Genomic DNA, 21,940 nt, shown 5'->3' with positions numbered 1-21,940 from the left:
ATTTGATATAATGTTATATATAAATATTTAGTATATAAACAGCGTTATTAAATTGGATAATATAGATAAAAAATAGCGATTTTTCAAAGGAATTTCTTAATGGGCAAGTGTTTGGGGCGGTTGGGGGGTAAGGGTTGTTTTAATGAAAAACAATGTATATAAATATTTACTATAAAAACAGCTTTATAAGATATGAACGAAAAACAGTGATTTTTCAGAAAAATTTCATCAAATATTTCTGGTGTAGTAATCGAGTTTGAAAACTAGATACGTAAATCCCGTGTCAATTTTTTTAAATGCCAAAATTTTCTCCGATTTGTAAACAGAATTGTGTATTATATACGTTTAATACCTATAATTTTCTTGAAACACATTTTTCTCTCAGGCAATTATTTTCTGCAACAAAAAACTGTTTTTTATTAACCCTACCCTTACCCCTCCCACCCACCCTACACAATTACCAGTACGACATTTAAAAAAAAAATAATTGTTTTCCAAAATAATACGCATGAGGAACAGCTAATTTTGTTGTTAATATCCATTCTAGGAACAGAGTTTCTTTATGTAGATTTGATATAATTAAATATATGTATTTTAATAGTTATTTAATAAAAAAACAGTGCTATTAGATTGGATATTATGGACGAAAAACAGTGATTTATCAAAAGAACCGCCTTTTAGTATTACCTATGTTTTTATCCTTGTTAATTTTTTTAATTTCTCTCGTCAAAAGGACTACGACTTCGAGTCCTAAAGATAAATTAAATATAATTCGAAACGTTGGCGCGAAACAAATAATTTTCTTTAACCAAAATACCTTTAAAATACCACTTCCAAGTAATTGTTAAAGTTAAAAAAATACACCGACTTTCCACATCATGAAAAACAAATCGTAAATATATTGTCTCAGATCGTTTCCTTTTTCCTTCTGTTACAAATGTGGCACCATTTACTAAGGAAGATTGTTGCGATACTTCACGACGCTTGATAGTAATAAAGCTGCTAAAAAGCGGGTATACAGCAATAACGGCGTACGGGCGCTATTTTATCCCCCCAAGTTGCAATTTATATTTGCTCCTACGATGCGAGTATATAAGACGTGAAATGCCGGAATTTATAGAGACCGGCACGATTTGGTCTGGTGACGCAGGGGTGCCATATAAAAGATATTTAAGAGGGTAGGGTGGCCTTCGGTCTAATGGTTATTGCGTTGCTTTTAACTTTTTGAAACACCTGCGTAATTCAGGTATAAACAGCTGTCTTAGAAGAGGTGTTTCATGTCGAAAGTCTTTGTTCTTAGTTGAAGTAGATGTGCAGCAAACCATTTTTTAAATATAATAGTAATAATAATTCAACTATCAATACAACAATAATAATAATAAACCATCTGACAAGACTTACGATAGACTCAATAGACGAAGTTCCGGCGGAGACTGCATGGTGCATTTGTAGCACAATTTCTTGACATCCCAGTAACAGAACAACAAATAGAGCTATACTGAATAACAAATTCCTCTCAAATAAAATACTAGAACAAATTAAAAGAGGAGTACGAGAAGAACTAGAAAGGGAAAACAACATGATTCACCCGCTGATGAAACCCAAAGTCCGGAATCAACTCTTTCTAGTGAAACAATTTCGAGCCGAACACAATTTATTCAATCTAGTCAAGAAGATACTAATCAAAGACGCAGTACAGCAACTGTAGAAATAGGAAGAAATGAAAGTACAATATTAGAACTGGGTGAAAGCATGACATTGAAAAAGTATGGTGGTATGGAGGCACCAAGAGACCTTGGAGACAGAAAACATCAAGAAAATTCGCAACGATTGTAGACACGTTAAACACCAAAATAATACCAGCTCCGTGATCTTATTTATTGCGTAGATTAATGAAGAAAGGACCATGAGAGAAACCAATGATTACACAACACCTTGGAATAGAAGATTGAGATAAAATTGAGAGAATACACAGGAAGACACTCTAGTAATAAATTGAGAAGACAACATAAAGTCGGTATAGTCTCTATAGTCACCCCGATAATCACAATCAAGTGCGGCATATTTCAAAGGAATTTACTCGACCCGAGGTGGTTCTGAACCCGCTCTAGACGTAAATAAAACATAAACATAATATTAAATTTCTCAACGTATATCACGCGGACATTTTATCCGAAATCTATATAGTTGAAGGTCATTCAAAAATGTACATCTGGTGTAAACCAAAAATAAACGTTTATTTAACTATCATGTGTTTCTTGGGATTATGGCTTACACTCTTTACCAAAAAATGTCATCATGTTTATTAAGTTCTTAAAAGGAAAACAGCTCTTAACGCCCTATTCAGCGTTTAAGTAAAGCAGAGAAACTTGAAAACGCGTCAACGTAATACTGGGAAGGTGACGGAGCAACGTAGAAAACACAATTTGCAGCCGAAATTACGCCCGCAAGGGCCCTTTCGAAACCGTTGTACTTTTTCCCTACGGATTTGGTGGGCCCCTTGTAAAAGTCAGGTTTAAAACAGCCGAAAATAAATAAAAGGATAAAATAGGGGTGTGCGTTACACCACCAGCGATTTGGCCGGATTAAACAGGGGTGGAGGAGTGAGTATAGGGTTGGTGCGTAAATACGACCAGGTAAAATATTTGATTTCTTTGGTGTGAATATTTTAGTGGGGGAAGGATGACGTGATATACCGTATGTTTGGGGTCTTAATCATGATAATGTAATGTGTGATTTTTTTAAAATTTGACGAACAAGCAACATTATTATTAAAAAAAAATTATTCATTAGACTACTGCATATTACTACTTGAAAATGTAATTTTTTTTAAGTCGAAAAATTAGCGTGGAGAAACTGGATTTAAATATTAAGAAAACGGGTGACACAGCACCGGGTAGCGATGAAATTATTTATTCAATGCTTTTAAATTTACCTATTGCAGCTAAATCTATATTGTGTAACGTTTGTAATAATATTCGTAAAAAATGTGATACCTGCAAAATATTAAAAACTATAGTATACAAAACATACAAACAATAGATAAAAAATTTTAAACTAATTTCGTTACTGTCTTATTTACTAATAACGCTGGAAAGAATGCTTAAAAAAGAGTTTTTCATTAATCCAACCCTTACCCCCCACCCACCCCACACAACTTACCAGTAAGAAATTGTTATTAAAAATCATTGTTTTCCAAAATAATACGCATAAATAACAGCTGGTTTCGTCGTTAATATTCAATTTAATAGCACAGTTTATTTATTTAAATTTGATATAAATATATATATATATATATATATATATATATATATATATATATATATATATATATATATATATATATATATATATATATATATATATATATATATATATATCTATATGAATAAATATTTAATACAAAAACAGTGCTAATAAATTATTAATAACAATGCTTCTGCAGAAAATATATATGCAATATTTAATAATAACACTGTTTATTAAAATTTAATATAATTTTATATATAAATATTTAGTATAAAAACAGCGTTGTTGGATTGGATATTATAGACGAAAAACAGTGATTTTTCAAAAGAATTTTTTACTGGGCTAATTTTCGGGGTGGGTGGGGGGTTAAGGGTTGTTTTGATAAAAAACAATGCTTCTGCAGAAAATATATATGCAATATTTAATAATAACACTGTTTATTAAAATTTAATATAATTTTATATATAAATATTTAGTATAAAAACACCGTTATTAGATTGGATATTATGGACTAAAAACAGTGATTTTTCAAAAGAATTTTTTACTGGGCTAATTTTCGGGGTGGGTGGGGGGTTAAGGGTTGTTTTGATAAAAAACAATGCTTCTGCAGAAAATATATATGCAATATTTAATAATAACACTGTTTATTAAAATTTAATATAATTTTATATATAAATATTTAGTATAAAAACACCGTTATTAGATTGGATATTATGGACTAAAAACAGTGATTTTTCTAAGGAATTTTTTAGTGGGCAAATTTTTGGGGTGGGTGGGGGGTTAAGGTTTGTTTTGATCAAAAACCAAGTTTCTGCAGAGAATATATATGCAATATTTAATTAAATAACACTATTTATTTATATTTAATATAATTTTCTATATAAATATTTCGAGTAAAAACAGCTTTGTTAAATTGGATATTATAGACGAAAACAGTGATTTTTCAAAAGAATTCTTACTGGGCAAATTTTTGGGGTGGGTGAGGGGTTAAGGGTTGTTTTGATAAAAAAACAATGCTTTTGCAGAAAATATATAAGCAATATTTAATTTAATAACACTGTTTATTTGAATTTTATATAATGTTATATATAAATATTTAGTTTAAAAACAGCGTTATTAGATTGGATATTATGGACGAAAAACAGTGATTTTTCAAAAGAATTTTTTACTGGATAAATGTGTGGGGTGGGTGGGGGGTTAAGGTTTGTTTTGATCAAAAACCAAGTTTCTGCAGAGAATATATATGCAATATTTAATTAAATAATGGCAAGGGTAGTGTGGGTAAAAATCATGAATTTTTTTGGTTTTATAGCTAACAAAAAAATATATAACCTTTGTATCTGTACTTTTCCACGTCACCTCAAAGATACGTTACAAAGTCAAATAAATAGTGTTTTTAAATTAATTTCTGCAAAAACATTGTTTTTTATCAATACAACCCTTACCCCCCACCCACCCCACATAATTAAAATTAAATATATAAAATATTTAATTTAGTAACACTGTTTATTTAATAACTTATTTAACTTTGTAACGTATCTTTGAGGTTACGTGGAAAAGTATATAAATACAAAAGTTATTTTTTTTAACGTTGGCTATAAAACTAAAAAAATAAACGATTTTTATCAACACTACGCTTGGCCCCCCACCCACCCCACACATCTATTCAGTAAGAAATTCTTTGAAAAATCACTGCTTTTAGTCTATATTTTTCAATCTAATAACGCTATTTTTATAGTAAATATTTAGATGTAAAATTATATTAAATTTAAATAAGCAGTGTTATTTAATTAAATATTACATATATATTTTTTGCAAAAACAGTGATTTTTCAAAGAATTTCTTACTAAGCAAATGTGTGGGGTGGGTGAGGGGGTAAAGTTTGTGTTAATAAAAATATTTTGTATCTATACTTTTTCCAGGTAACCTCAAAGATACGTTACAAAGTTGAATAAGTTATTAAATAAACAATGTTACTAAATTAAATATTTCATATATATTTCATGCAAAAACATTGTTTTTCATCAATAAAACCCTTACCCCCCCCCCCCACCCACCCCACACAACTTGCTACTAAAAAATTATTTAAAAAAAATAATTTTTTTCCAAAATAATACGCATGAATAACAGCTGGTTTCGTCGTTAATATCTAATCTAAAAACACAGTTTGTTTATTTAAATTTGATATAATTTTTTATATGTATATTAATAAATATTTAATACAAAAACAGTGTTATTAGATTGGATATTATGGACGAAAAACAATGATTTTTCAAAATAATTTTTTACTGAATAAATACGTGGGGTGGGTGGGGGGAGCAAGGGTAGTTTTGATAAAAATCGTTAATTATTTCGATTTTATAGCTAACGAAAAAAAATATAACTTTTGTATCTATACTTTTCCCCGTAACCTTAAAGATATGTTACAAAGTTAAATAAGTTATCAAATAAACAGTATTACTAAATTAAATATTTTATATATTTCCTGCAAAAACAATGTTTTTTATCAATATTACCGTTGCCCCCCCACCCACCCCACACATTTATCCAGTAAAAAATTCTTTGAAAAATCACTGTCTTTCGTCTATATTATTTAATCTAATAACGCTGTTTTATACTAAATATTTACATGTAACATTTAAATAAACAGTGTTATTAAATTAAATGTTGCATATATATATTTTCTGCAAAAATATTGTTTTTCATTAATACAACCTTTACCCCCCCACCCACCCCAAACATTTGCCCAGTAAGATATTCTTTTGAAAAATCACTGTTTCTCGTCCATAATATCCCATCTAATAGCACTGTTTTTGTATTAAATATTTATTAATATAGATATATATAATTTTAGCACATATAAATAAACAAACTGTGTTATTTGATCGGATATTAACAACAAAACTAGCGGTTATTCATGCGTATTAATTAGGAAAACAACGGGGAAAGGGTAGGCTTATTAAAAAACGTTTTTTTTTCCAGAAAATAATTGCCTGAGAGAAAAATACTTTTTAACAAAAATATAGGCGATAAAAAATCTATAGTTTTTGTACCTATAAGTAAAACCTTCTTACTTGAGCATCTTTCCAATTATTAAATACAATTAGGGCACCATTATAATACTTTTCACTCAAAAATATTACGGGCGAAAATATGAAAGTCCGCCTCGTGAAATGAATTTAATTCCGGAATGCTAATTTAATCAGATTTCGCAAGAGATCGCCTTTAAAAGCTACACAATAATGCCCGAAGGTCGGTCCTCCTTCGGATTTTCCAGTTTCGCTGCTTCATCGCTTTACAACATTTCGAATTATGGATAGATATTAAATTTCATTTTAATTATGTTGCAGGTCTAGTTTTGAAGAAAAACCCTTATTACTTTTATATAATCTAGAAGGTAACTTAGAAATATATACCTAAAGTCAGACAATCGATTTTTTGTTTACCTTTTTACATCCTGACCGACTGCTACTCCCTACAGACCTAAAGTTCTTTACTTATTTCTCGATATTCTAATCCATGTAATAGTTTAGCGGGAAAAAGGGTCCTTGTGGGTGTATTTTGCCTCTACGACCCTTCTTTATGTGGATATTGCGTTGTAGTCGAACATTTATTAAATTAAAAGGGATTTTATGTAATGTCTTTCACAATCATTTTTGGTTAGATTGAATTGCATTTTACTATAACGACTATTAACTAAAAACTAATTAAAGCCTAATTACACCAAACATCTCCATCAAGAAAGAAGGTCGTATTTTGTGTCTGATTAATGTTCCATAATTGCGAAATCACCATTTTAAGACTTTTGAAGTAATTAGAATGCCTGGAATATTTGTCCAAAGTCTCCTAAGTCTCTTACAAGAAATTAAAGATAAACTAAATAAGTATTTTAATCAATATCCAACTTTGAAGTCAAAATTGTTAATTTGTTGGTCAGAGATTCCAAATTTTTACTAAAAATGTTGTGTATGGATCAATTAATGGTACCACTTCGTACAATCTGAAACAGAGCGTCTGATTTCTTTATTTATTTTTTAAGGCATTTTTTTAAATAAATTTAATATTGGAATTATTATTTAGGATTTTTGAGATTATTTAAGATATTCAATCCAGTAAGTAATTACATATTTTTTATTATTATAGCGCTTTAACCCTATCGTTAAGTGAATTAAAATAATCGATACACAACCCAACCCAACCCAACTGATTTATTGACAGAGCAGAAAATAAAAAGTCAACAATAAAAATTATCAATTAAATACAAAATAAATCCGCAGTGAGTGTTTCTCTGGTTGGAAACAAGAATGTAGTTTCAAAATAGAACATGTAAACAATGCAACAGCATGAAAGGAAAATTTCATGAAAATAACCGAAAAACTAGAAGCATAGTGATGAAAACCCTCTTAGTTTTAGGCATTTGTGGTTCTTTATTATCCTAAGAATAAGGCCAGAGACTACAACATAGTCAACGGAGAACTAAGAAATCAAATCTTTCCAGGATACTATCAGGCTAGAAACCTCTTTAAGTTGGTTTCTTTATGTATGTTTACAATTATAAACCCCTCATGACTCACAGGTAAAACTTAAAATATATCTTTTTGTTATGTAAATTATAAAATTGGAGGTTAAAATGTTAACGGAGCAAAATTATCTAAGTTGTCTTATAAAAGACTGTCTGGGCTTACCCTTATTACTATAAAATAAAGACAAAATCTTGTAACTTCGTTACAAGCGAAGAACCAGATAACGGGAAGTCCGCGACAATAATTAAAAAAAAAAACTTGCTCCAATAAGTCTGAAAGGATTTGGAAATATGAACAAATTCTTTAAGAGTCATTGATCCAGAAAATAATTTAAACATCGAAAACATTACTAAATGGGCTATGGGGAACAAGTGAGAGGTGGTATAAGATGCCATAGGAAACAATATCGAAAATCAAAACGAATCTTCTGAATCAGACGAGGATGTTATTACACAGAAAGTTAAACATACAGATGCGGTCAAAGCGCTTTCAATAGCGATCAGGTAGAGCGAGGAGAACAATCTGGCTATTGAAGATGTGTTGCTGCTGAAAAGGCTTAAAGGAAAAGCAACTGATATAGCCATATCCAAAAAAATTCAAACTAGAATAGATGTTTTTTTTTTCTAAAAAGTAATTGTACTGTTTAATTCTGAAAGGGTGAAACTTCAGCGGTGGGGTGTGGTTTGCTCCTATTATTGATCAAGAATGCTTGAATCTGGGATTTTAAATTGCCTGTTTACACATGAGTTTAAAGTAGTGACTTTTTTGTTATTTGGACCAATGCTTCTGCCATATACCATTTGCTTATGTTCACTAGGGCGTGATTCGGAACATGTTTAATGCCGTATCAACTAAGAAAAGTTCATTATCACAGTTAACCAAATAACAAACAATGGGTTTTATCTGGAAAAAACTTGTAGAATTTACGACTTCTAACTATGAATATATGCCCAAAAATCAGGCATCAAGTGCTGCATGCTCTATATGCCTTTGTGACGAATTCTTTCAAAATTAAACTTCTGAAGAGGTTTCAGATGCTTTACTACTTACCAACAATTCTTGAAACTGACCAAATTGCATTGTATCTGAGACTTAACTTAATCTGATACATAACGCTTTCATTAATATACTATTATTACACCATTCTCACCTCAAACTATTATTGATTCAGATATTTTATTCGTACAATGAAATTTTGAAATTTTGCTTGGACAATATTTTGCCCTGTATGTGTTTTAATCACCAAAACAACACGGCATAGCCCCGTTTCATGACAGTTTAAATCTGACCTTTGGGACTTGAAGTTGGAAATATCCGGCTAGTCTACGAGGGTTGTTAATTCGAACGGGGATAGCGCCTCGTTGTTATTTTATCAACGAAGGTTAATAAAATATTTTCCATATACTATTCGCTTGTACAGGGTGTCCCATTTTGGGTACTTTTGCGGGATATCTCGCGTTATTATTAGAGATAGAGAGTTGCGGTTTTCGCGACATTGTGCTACTATTTCGTAAAACTAAAGATGCTGTTAATGGGACACCCTTTACATATATGTAACCGATTTTTCTGCTTGCTATGATGTATGACAAGATCAGGGTTCTTAATTTGACATACGAAAGTGAGGAGGTGATTCATTAAACGTCATTATCTTTACGTGTTTAATACTTTTTTACTTTAAAAAAGCAAAACTCAGTCAGGTACTATCAAGTGAATTCTCCAACAGACACATTCGAATATGATTTCAGTATATGGAGGTTAAACAGCATTTTTTCAAAGTCTGCAGTAGAGAACAACTTCAACCATACAAATCATATATACGTATGCAAAATATTTAGTGTAAGTCATCACCTTAATAAAAATTTCTGATACGCAGAAAGTCTATTGCCAACTTAGTGCCCTTTATCTTCTAGTTAATGCCTCTTTATCTTCCGCTAGCCTCAATCCTATTGAAGAAAGTAGATGGACTTCTTCTTCACGTAAGTACATTGAGTGCTCTTATCTCGAGTCTAGTTAGGTCTAATATAGAGGCGTGTCTGCAGACTTTTGTGCCTGATATGCATGTTTACCAGTCACTAAGTTGGTAACTTTCTTCGAATGTGTCTGCTGGAAAATTTACTTGCCAGTACCTGACTGAGTTTGGCTGTTTCAAAGTGAACGTTAATATAATGACGTTTGGTTAATCACCTTCTCACTTTAGTATGTCAAAATAAGAACCCTGATCTTGTCATAAATCATAGCAAGCAGAAAAATCGTATATGTACAATACAGCGAATAGTATATGGAAAAATTTGTGGATATTTTATTAACCTTCGTTGATAAAAATATCAACGAGGCGCTATCCCCGTTCGAATTAACAGCCCTCGTAGTCTAGCCGGATATTTCCAACTTCAAGTCCCAAAGGTCAGATTTAAACTGTCATGAAGCGGGGCTATGTCGTGTTGTTTTAGTGATTAAAACGCATACAGGGCAAAATATTGTCCAAGCAAAAAAATTAAATTTCATTGTACGAATGAAATATCTGAATTGATAGTTTGAGGTGAGAATGGTATAATAACATTAAATCAATATCAGATTACGTTAAGTCTCAGATACAATGCAATTTGGTCAGTTTCAAGAACTGTTAGAAGTAGTAAAGCATCTGAAATCTTTCCAGAAGTTTAATTTTAAAAGACTTCATGCAGTACTTGAGCACCTGGTCTTGGGCATATATTCAAAGTCAGAAGTCGTAAATTCTACAAGTTTTTCCCAGTTAAAGCCAATTCTTCAAAGCATATTTTCTACCTTTGGTTTTCCTGCGACTATTAAGTCTGATAATGCTTTTCTTAGTTGATATGGCATTAAGCATGTTCGAGTCACGCCCTACTGGCCATACTATGTACTACGTTGTACTTATTTAGAAACAGGCGATTTCAGAAAAAAGTCCGAGTGTTTTAATGATTTTGTACCATGCTTTTGACTAAAATCCCAAGATATATACAGCACATGATATATTACTATCGGTAAATATATATTTATTCAACGATTTTTTAGTAAATTTTTAGTTTTGGTATATTTATTAAACTGTAGAATATACGTATATCATATTCTGTTCCTTTTAAAAAAGCGAAAAAATTTTGACATCTAAAAAAATAGACACTAGATATCTAGTTTTTAAACTTGATTATTACACCTCAAATATTTAATAAAATTCTTTTGAAAAATTACTGTCTTTCGTCCATATTTTCCAAACTAATAACGCGGTTTTTAAAATAAATATTTATATATCAAATTTAAATAAACCGTGTTATTAAATTGAATATTGCATATATATTTGCTGCAAAAAGATTTTTTTTATCACCAGAACACCTCATTACATTATTTGCGTGAAAAATAGAATTACTTGGGAGGGTGTTTTAACTGGGTTAGGGACATATCTATTTGGACGAGTATACTCATATAATCCAGAACGAACTTCCTACCGGTAAGTCGTTTGTTCTTTATATTATATTTCGTATACTCGTCCAAATAGATAATACACTGGTAGATGTTTAAAGAACATATTAAATTCTATTTTTCCTGCTACTAATTAAAACTCCGATAATATATATCTTCTCATCTTTATTTTGAAAGAAGCAGCAATTGAGTCCTACTAACTTATAATAATACTAATAACGGCAAACCAAAAACAATAATACATATGTATAACCATTTCTCAGTTTTCAACTAATTCTATAAAATTAACCTTCTCCGTTGCCAAGGGTCGATTATAGACATTTTGAAAAACGTGTGAATTTTGCGTCCATCCTATAGTATTCTTAATTCTATCTATATTTAACCCTTTTTTAAGTGCTGCCGAAGACGTGGCGTGTCTAGTGCTATGTGCATGAAAAATACTTGTATACTAGTATTTGTTTTATCCAACGGCTTATAGATTGCGCGGTTGCCGTCCGGTAAGGTTTTCTATAAGACAATTAACGATTAAACGACTTACCTGTAAGGATGTTCAATCGTAATTATACGATTAAAACCCATTCGGAACACTAAGTTTGTAATAATGTTTCGCGACACGAAATGACAACACTGCTTTAAAAATTCTTCCCAGCTCACCACGTCGCACATCGACCTGAATCATCATTAATGTTTTGTGTACAACATATCAGTCACTAGATCGCAAGGGATCGGGTTATATGACAATACAAGCTGAGTTGGGTGGGTGTGTTCCGAATGGGTTTTAATCGTATAATTACGATTGAACATCCTTACAGGTAAGTCGTTTAATCGTTAATTATACTTCTAAAAACCCATTCGGAACACTAAGTTTGTAAGTTGTTGAAAGTTTATGGCGATCTAGTAACAAACCTAGCTTTGTCAAATTTACTCCACCTGTGAAATTAAAGGGAGTTAAAATGAGACAAATTAATCTAATTCAAAAAAATTTCATTGAATATTTATATATCTTCAAAAAAAAAAAAAAAAAAATATATATATATATCCATAAAGGTAGGTACATATTTTATCAGAACACTCAGATATAAATAATCATTTATATATAAAATTAATAATTAAATTCTTACTTAAGCATCTTATCTCCTAACTTTAACGAGGACCTAATTTATTTCCATACCCAAAATGGATTTTGCAAACACGCACTTATCTAATATAGGTCTATCGTAAAATCTAACGAACATATTTGATTTTGCTGTCCATCCTGCAGCACTTCTTATAGTCTCTATATTGACACCCTGTCTACTGGCGGCTGAAACCGCTGAATGTCTGGTACTATAGCCCTTAAATTTATTAACATCTATGCCGCTACGTTCTAACGCCTTTTTTATCCACCTAGATAAGGTTTGTGTGGATGCTACCCGGTATGGCTTTTTATGTGTTAACAATAAATAATTATTATTTTTATCACATCGTTTTGGTCGGGTGGCATTAATATAAAAACATAAAGTTGTTGCCACACAAAGTTCCGGTTTTTCTCTAAATATGGGAAATCTTAAAATCGGTTGACTTTTATTGTGATAAGAGGTCTTTATTACATCTGTGATAACAATTTCTATTCTATCTTCATACGTATATATATTGTTTAACTGTATTTTAGATAGGGTTTGCATTCTATGGGCAGACGTGAGAGCTAAGAGTGTAACTAGTTTAATCGAAAGCATATCAAATGAAATATTTTCTAAGGGATAAAGTTTGGACAAATAATTCAAAACCTTTTCCGGATCCCATGTTTCTTGATATTTGGGGAAACAAGGTTTAATCCTAAAAGCACCTTTTAAGAATCGTTTAAAAATTTCTAAATTTCCCGTTATATCTGTAATAAGTTTAATGGCTGACAAATGAGCATTTAATGAATTGTAAGACGCCCCTTCATATTGACACATACTTAAAAACTTAACTACTTGCTTACTGTCTGATTGAAAAACATTTATGTTATTTTTTTTTCGCAGAATATCCACCACTTTCTAAGAGACACGTTATATTGTTTAATTGTGCTGTTACTTATCGAAGCTAACATGGTGGGTATGCAGTCTTCTGGTAGGCCTCTCTTCGTATAGGATTCCCTGATAGCCTCCCTGCAACCAGGGTAAGACGTTCCCAAATCGGATGGCTCTCCCTAAAAGGAGATAATATTAAATCAATCCTTGGCCGAAAATAAAGTGGCTGGCAAACTAATAGTTTGTGAAATTTTGGATACCAGTTTTGAGTAGGCCAAAATGGTACTACAAGTATTCCTTCCGAGCCCTCGGCAATAATTTTAGTTATAACTTTCCCTAGCAGACAGAAGGGTGGAAAAGCGTAAAAGAAAAACTCAGACCAATTTAATGTAAACGCGTCTACTTTAAAGGAATTCGGATCACGCTTCCAGGATACAAAAGTCTTACATTTAGTATTCAGGGAAGACGCAAAGATGTCAATCTGAGGAAGTCCCAGATTTAGAACAATTTTTTGGTAAGAATTAATACTTAATGAGTATTCTGTTTCTATTTTTAATGACCTGGACTCTCTATCTGCATCTATATTATCGTGAGTATTGATATATGATGCAAAAACATATATACTTCTCGCTTCACACCACTGCCATAATTTTTTTGTGATGGAATTAAGTGCCGAATACTTAACACTGTCCATACGATTTATTACAGATATTGCGGTAATATTATCAATTCTAAGGAGAATGTGACAGTTTTGAAAATTATAAGCAAAACATCTAAGACCATTAAAAGCTGCTAAGATCTCTAAATAGTTAATATGTAATGTAGATTCGACCTCATTCCAAAACCCATTAGCTTTTTCGTTATTACAAAATATCCCCCAACCTGTGTTTGAGGCATCACTAAATATTTCTAACTTGTAGTCAATCGAACCAAAGTATTGGCTACTGCAGGGCAATTCCTTTAACCACCATCGCATCTCTTTTTGTGATTCTTCTGTAATTTTAATATTTGCATTATAGTCCCCTCTGTTATTTTGTAAGCCAATACATTTTTCCCTTTCCATTTGCTTTATATATAACCTACTGTACTTAAAGGCCAAACACATTGAATTCAAAAAACCAATAAATTTTGCAAATTCTCGAATTTTAATTTTTGACTTCTGAATAATTTTATTAATTTTAATTTGTGCTTTAGTGATTTTATAATCAGTTGGCCGAACTTTAAGATGTGAACTATTCCATATAAAGCCTAGGAACTTACATTCTTTCATAGGATCTAAGGAACTCTTTTGAAAATTAATAATAAATCCCAACTTATAAAGTAATTTTACAGTTTCCATAACATTAAGAAAACATTCCTTTTTGGATTTCCCCAAAAGAAAATAATCATCCAAATAATTCACTGATTCAAAGCCTATTGATCTAAGTTTAAAATTTACAGGTTTTAGCAACTTGGTAAATACGTATGGTGCTATACATAGGCCAAACGGCATACAACAAAATTCATAAAGAATATTGCTAAATTTAAATCTTAAGAATTTTCGGTACTTTTTTGCTATTGGTATAACAAAATACGCATCCTTTAAATCAATAGTTGCCATAAAAGAATCTTTTGTTATTAAGTTTTTTACTGACCGATAATCCTCAAGCTTGAAATGAGGAGCTTGAATATATCTATTAAGACGCTGAAGATTTAATACAAATCTATAACCCCCATCTGATTTAGGCACCAAAAAATATGGCGATAAAAATTCGCCACGTTTGTGTTTACATTCAACGATAGCTCCAATACTTTCTAGTTTTAAAATTTCACGATTTAAGTTAGTCAATTCTTTTTTAGAAATGTTTACTGCCGGAACTCGTTTCTGAATGGGAGTTTTAATAAAAGGGATTGAATACCCAGAAACCCAACGCAAAATAGTTTGGTCTGCCGTGATCTTTTCCCATTGCTTATAAAATAGTTTAATTCTACCAGCATATTTTCTAGGTACCTCTAGTTGTGGTATTTCCCCGACCAACGCTGCTTTTGGTTGGACTGCTTGCCCCGAGTCCACTGTGGCTGCTTCTCCGTCTGCCACTCTGGTTGTCTCGCCCTCTTCCTCCTGTCGTACTTCTCTGTCTTGAACCTGGGTCTGTTGCTTTGGCGCTTGTAGTTTAAATGATCCTTCTTTTCTTGCTTATTCCCTGAAGGACCCGCTTTTAAATCTAAAGCCGTTCTCTTAACCTCTTTTGCAGCTTTATATTTTTCTTGGAAGTTCTCCCCAAATAGTAATGAGTCAATCTGGGATTTCATAGCTACCTTCTGAACATCGGCGTTTAAAAAGGTATATAGTTCATGTTTCCGGTGGTAGGATATGAGGTAATGTGCTTCACAAATCAATTTAGCTGCATCAGCTAAGGCTGTTTTTGTATTATCGTCAATCGTATGCGGAGCTGCGTCTTTTGATAAAATAATATTTAAAACAGAACCTTGTGCTGCCAGAGCTCTTCCTAGCTTGTTTTGAATGCTCATGGAAAACTGGTCCCTTTTAATTTGAGCTGGAGACAGAGATATTTCAATCTCGGGGTTTAATTTCGGAGCTTCTAGAAACTGGCCGTTATCGGGCGTTTTATATTTTTCAGTAAGCGCCTCTCTGATATCCTTTTCTAGTCCCTCGCTCAGGTAGCTGAGGTCTCTCTCGCTGACCATCGATTTACTAAAGCTTCGCATAATGGAGGGCCTTTCTCCCCAATAATTTTTGGGTCCTCTCCCAAAATTACGCTTAGGGTTAAATCCTTTTCTACCCTTTCCTGAGGCTCGTCATCATTCCCGGGAGAATGATCTGACTCTGACCCTGAATCTGTGGAATCAGAGTATTCACCTGAAACAATATTATATTCTGAATTCTATCCTGCGTTAGTATCCATATATTTTAATAGTTGGCAATTAGCAAAACAACTATTAATTTTTCTTATTAATTTGTAGGTATTTTTGGTTGCTCACAAACGTGAGAAAACAGCCAACTAAATACACTACCAATCAGTCAAAGTTGCCCCAAAAAAATAAAAAGGGAAAAACAACTTATGTCAGTTGGCCCAGTAAAGGAAAAACCAACTTAAAACTAAATCGTTTTAATAAAACAATTATTTATTTACATGTAAAATATTTCAATCGGTATTACCTATAAAATGAAACATTTCCATACGGTATACCAGAAAGGAATTCATACTCGCCTGCTTATCTTATTTCGAATATAAACAATTCTCGGATTTCTCATGCGGCTATTTTGCTTACTAATGAAGATATTTTTATGTAAAAGTTTATGTATTTTCTTTGAAAATAAAAGGCGCATTTGTTTTTATAGGTTTGATTAGATTCAATAGTACCCACATTATTTATTGTTGTGCGAAAAAATAGAACTTACTTGAAGTGGAACTCTCCATAAACCTCTCAAATTTTTCCATTTTCCTCCTTAAATCTTCAAGCAATCGCTTCTTTGCTTTCCTCTTAAGGTCTTCTTTCGCTTTACGCTTCATTTGAACACTTTTTACACAAAAATTTGAGATATCACTTTAACACCTTGTTGTCGCTGCGCAACACTAAACATTAATGATGATTCAGGTCGATGTGCGACGTGGTGAGCTGGGAAGAATTTTTAAAGCAGTGTTGTCGTTTCGTGTCGCGAAACATTATTACAAACTTAGTGTTCCGAATGGGTTTTTAGAAGTATAATATAAGAAATCCGCCATTGTCCTTTCTAAGCGAATTTGTTCTCAAAAAATATGCCTTTAATGTATTTATGATGCACAACTCTGGGCACTCAGTGAAAGTGTTAAACTCTAAGACCGGCTGTTCACGATTAATGCCTGATGTTTTTAGTAATTGTGTAATAAAGATCTTAATTTTGTACTCGTTGTCCCGTTGCTAAAATTAGTAAGGATACCAGTTTTTTCGTAAGTAATTCTAACGAAAGCGTTTCTAATAGATACATCTTTTTTAGGTATTCTACAATAGACATTGGGTCCTGCCAGCCCACGTTGTATTGTATTTTGAAAGGCTGGGCCTGATTCTAAAAACACCCTTCAAGAATCGTTTAATTAAAATTTCATCGGTGTTAGAAAAGTTTAATATTAAAGACAAAGCAGATCTATGACTATTAAGATGATTTTTGTAAATATAATTCGTTTAGAAAGGAAATGACGTGAGCGAGTCTAGCTTCAAAAATGTCTAACTGTCTCTGCAATTTTTTGTATGTTCCTGAATACTGTTTAAGAGTTCGTTCACTTATAGATTTAACCATTACGGGAATAGCTTCATCTGGAATACCACGATTTAAAAAAGATCGATACATAATTTACAAAATAATGGGTACCGATATTGTGTGGGCCACAAGGGAACAACCAGGATTCCCCTAGCTCTATTTCTTATTATTTTATTTATTACTCTACCAACAATTGAAAATGGTGAGAAGGCATAGAAATTGTTATAACGATTCCATTTTAAAGAAAACGCATCACAAGCCATTGCTCCTGGATCCCTTCGCCATGAGACATAAGTCGTACATTGCAAAGAGATCCACGGAAGGTTTCCCGAATTTTAAAGCAATGTCTTTAAAAACCGCATTACATAACTGATATTCGGTTTCTATAGATACCGATCTAGATTCCGAATCTGCAATTTTATTCTGTTTAGATGGTATATAGGTTGCATATATAAAAATGTCTCTTTCCTCGCACCATCTCTAAATCTTCCTTGCTAATTCATTTAAATTTTGATATCTTATACCCCCCATTTTATTTATAAATGCAATCGCTGTCTTATTGTCCACTCTTGAAATAATATTACAACCACTTCTATTTCGTAGAAAACATTTTAGGGCATAAAATATTGTAATTAGAGTTCTAAATAATTGATTCATGAAAAGTTCTAAATCGTGATCGTCGGCGAATTTTGGATGAAGCCGCTCAAGTTGGACTTTTGGGTCATTTTGGAATAAATCCGAATACTTCATTACGCAAAATTGTTGCTGCCACTGGTATTTCATTAGGCTCTGTTCACACAGTTACCAAACTTTATAAATTTCATCCATTTGAAATGAAAATATTGCAAGAGTTAACCGAAGACGATTTCGATAGGCGAGTTGAGTTTTGTGAAAAAATTACTGAAGCGATTAATGATAATACTGTGAAGAATATCTGCTTCAGCGATGAATGCACACTTTATCTAAATGGATTTGTTAATAAGCATAACTGTAGATATTGGAGCAATGGAAATCCTCATGCATTTGTAGAAGGGCATACACAGTACCCTCAAAAAATTAATGTATGGGCAGGCATTTTAGGAAATAAAGTGATTGAGCCATTATTTATTAACGGAAATTTAAATGGAGACAATTATTTGGATATGTTGGAAAAATACCATCAATCCACTTACTATTGAAACACTCCATTGAAAATTAAATCGATGATGATGGAAACCCTACATTTGATAAGTACATCCTCACTATGTTCTTCCCGTTCGGCAATCGCTAGACGACGAGTTTCCAGATAAATGAACTAGGTCTCCTGATATAACGCCGTTAGACGTTTTTCTATGGGGTCATTTGAAATCTATTTTGTTTACTCCCCAACCTAAAGTTTGGATGAACTTCGTCAACGCATCACCGACAGCTGTCATGATATCCCACAACATGTCTTCGAAAATTTCCGTTAGGAATTTGAAGATCGCCTTTATTTGTTTGGCCAAAAACGGGCAACATTTTGAACATTTATTGAAATGAAACCTGATATTTTCATGTTTTTGTTTTCTATCTGAACAAATTAAGATAAACAAAGATTTTTCTTATTTTCTCGAAAATGAATCGACCCATTTAAAAAAATCAAACGTCAAAATAAAAGAGTTTGAAAGACCTTTTAAACAAACTATTACTCGACCCCCCATTCCATTTAAAATTTTTAAGGGGATGACCCTGGGGGACAGAGGGTGAAAGGGCGTGAAGTAATTTTAGGTTAGAATGTTGTCCCCCTTGACAAACCTTTTGACGTATTTCGGCCTTTTTTTTTAAACAGTGGTTTTAGGGTGGGGAAGTTTTCAAACGAACGCCCTGTATATTTTCTGCAGGAACTTTATTTTCCATTATAACAACCCTTAACCCCCACCCACCCCAAACATTATTCCAGTAAGAAATTCCTTTGAAAAATCACTGTTTTTCGTCCATATTATCTAATCTATTAATGCTGTTTTTATACTTAATATTTATATATAAAATTATATTAAGTTTAAATAAACAATGTCATTAAATTAAATATTGCATATATATTTACTGCAAGAACTTTATTTTCCAATAAAAAAACCCTTAACCCCCCACCCACCCCAAACATTTTTTCCAGTAAGAAATTCTTTTGAAAAATCACTGTTTTTCGTCCATATTATCTAACATATTAACGCTGTTTTTATACTTAATATTTATATATAAAATTATGTTAAGCTTAAATAAACAATGTCATTAAATTAAATATTGCATATATATTTACTGCAAGAACTTTATTTTCCATTAAAAGAACCCTTAACCCCCCACCCACCCCAAACATTTTTTCCAGTAAGAAATTCCTTTGAAAAATCACTGTTTTTCCTCCATATTATCTAATCTAATAACGCTGTTTTTTTTTATACTAAATATTTATATATAAAATAATATCAAATTTAAATAAACAGCATTATTAAATTAAATATTGAATATTTATATTCTGCAAAAACATTGTTTTTTAACACAACCCTTAACCCCCCACCCACCCCAAACATTTTTCCAGTAAGAAATTCCTTTGAAAAATCTTCATATACAGGAATCTTGAATAGTGATTTGTTTTCATGTTACAGGGTGTTAATTATAATTCCTATTGAAGATGGTTTTTTGTTAATATTTTCGAAACGCCTGCTCACTATTTTTCGAAATTTTTATCGCATCTGATTTTATAACATTTTATGCTAAAATGTATACAGGGTCGATTAAAATTAGTAGTTAGCAAAGATAAAAATGGTTACTTTTCGGATAATAAAATTAAAAAGCGGCACCTTTAAAGATCAAAGGGACCGCACAACTAGAATATTGTTTGACAGCACAATATACCGCTAACAATGTCCTAAATCAGTTTCGGTATCTATATGATCCGATTTTCTACTACTACATTGTCAAATTTGGTGCAAGTGGTATGGAACCTTTTTAAACTTTGCAAAATCTCGACACTTTTGTTACCTCTATATACCAATAAATTAAAAAAACGTCCTGTAATTCCCGACCAACTCGCTCGTTATTTATCCCGTAAAACACGAGAGTTTTAATTATTCAAAGTCCCAAACAGGCAAAACCAGCGGATCATAATTTCCAATATTTCATCCCAGGTTTGTTCATTAAGGCACTTAAGCTATCGAACGGAGGCTCATTTATCAATTTTACTGTTTTTAAATCTTTCACGTTATTCTGCGCTGACATCTAGATTGCGCTAGATAGAGACGTATTACCATATTTGCACAGAAGCATAATTTATAAAATTCGGAACTGACTCGTACGTCTACAGTTCGCAGATCGTAATTTAATCCATTAGATTCACTATGATGATAGATGATTACACTTAGATTCGCGTGAGATTGAAATAGTTGAGATTTTTTATAGTAAGGGTCCACTATCCTTGATAATATCTTAAGAAGTAATTGGAATTTCCTTAAAACAGTTATTACTAAAGAAAATGCGTCTATTTTTCAATAATTTCATACTAAAACGTCCCTTGTACCTCGAAAACTCTTCAAGTTAGAGGCAATTTTGTCCATCGAGGTCCAAGAGCTTGAGTTTTTCAAACCCATAATTCAACACTAAGATTTTTATGAATCGGTAGGCTATAACTTTGGAACCACTTAGAATATTTGCATAATTTTTTTTACACTAATAAAGTGTGTTTCGTGAGGATGAATTTGAGGGTAAAAACGTCGTTCTAGGTTAAAAATTTCGAAAGTTACAGCCCTTTTGGTTAATGGATGTTTTTTTTACACTGTGTAAAACAATGAAAGAAATATCGTGAATCATATGGGCTCGCCATGACAAACAACAAAGATAAGGAATATCCCTCAATAATAAGAGGGAAAGAGAGCAAGAAAAAGACCTTGAGTACCACATATAGGAATTTTGGCAACTCCCTTGTTGGACAATCTATCCTACCCAAGCAGTCAGGCCTCAAGATAATACATTAATTAAAGGAAAAAATATCTTCATAATATATTTCTCGTACACTGACTAGGAAGGAGTAGGCTGACTGAATGGCCAGCTAGATCACCGGATTTGTCTACCCTCGATTTTTTTAGGTGGGCATCATATTTAGCAGAGTTATTGGGATTAATTGCTCGACAACCACGGTATGAGCATTTTATTTAAAAGCATAGTCTTTTTCTTCAATCTAAGCAATATAGAGTATTGATTTATCTGTAACAAAAGCACCGCAGCATTTTTTTTTTTAAATTAAATTTTAAAGCGTTAAAGTATCAAACTCTGAGATTTATTTAGGGCACCCTGTCGGAAGGAGGTAGCGATAAATTTAAAGATTACTTTGTCTATAGTCTGCAACCATAAATTATGGCGATATTAATTGCCGTATCTAATTCTGAGCCTTAATAAAATATTACCGAATTAAAATCGTGAAAAATTAATCGGTTTAAACATGAATTTTGGACTTATATTAATATAAGCCTTTCGCAATCCTTTATCTAAGCTACAAAAAA

At 32.0% G+C, this 21,940-nt stretch overlaps 2 protein-coding genes across 24 annotated transcripts in view; one reads left to right on the top strand and one right to left on the bottom strand.

Moving 5' to 3' along the window:
* LOC126747927 (liprin-alpha-1) overlaps window positions 1-21,940 on the top strand; it is a 455,345-nt gene that overhangs the window by 189,463 nt on the left and 243,942 nt on the right. The gene's annotated exons all lie outside the window — the stretch shown is intronic.
* On the bottom strand, window positions 13,230-16,788 carry LOC126747930 (uncharacterized). The gene is made up of 3 exons (XM_050456910.1): window positions 16,599-16,788; window positions 15,186-16,055; window positions 13,230-13,374 (listed from the first exon to the last, which is right to left on the bottom strand). The coding sequence occupies exon 2, from the start codon at window positions 15,902-15,904 to the stop codon at window positions 15,188-15,190; it is 717 nt and encodes a 238-aa protein (XP_050312867.1). The 5' UTR covers window positions 15,905-16,055; window positions 16,599-16,788; the 3' UTR covers window positions 13,230-13,374; window positions 15,186-15,187.

This window comes from Anthonomus grandis, chromosome 20 (assembly GCF_022605725.1).
Source record: "Anthonomus grandis grandis chromosome 20, icAntGran1.3, whole genome shotgun sequence".
NCBI classification, from domain to species: Eukaryota; Metazoa; Arthropoda; class Insecta; order Coleoptera; family Curculionidae; genus Anthonomus; species Anthonomus grandis.
Note: the sequence above shows the minus strand (reverse complement) of the source record. Positions and strands in the feature narration are given on the sequence as shown.

What these genes read in the sequence shown, in the direction of transcription:
- LOC126747930 (XM_050456910.1), bottom strand. Translation starts at nt 15,904, where the DNA reads ATGCGAAGCTTTAGTAAATCGATGGTCAGCGAGAGAGACCTCAGCTAC.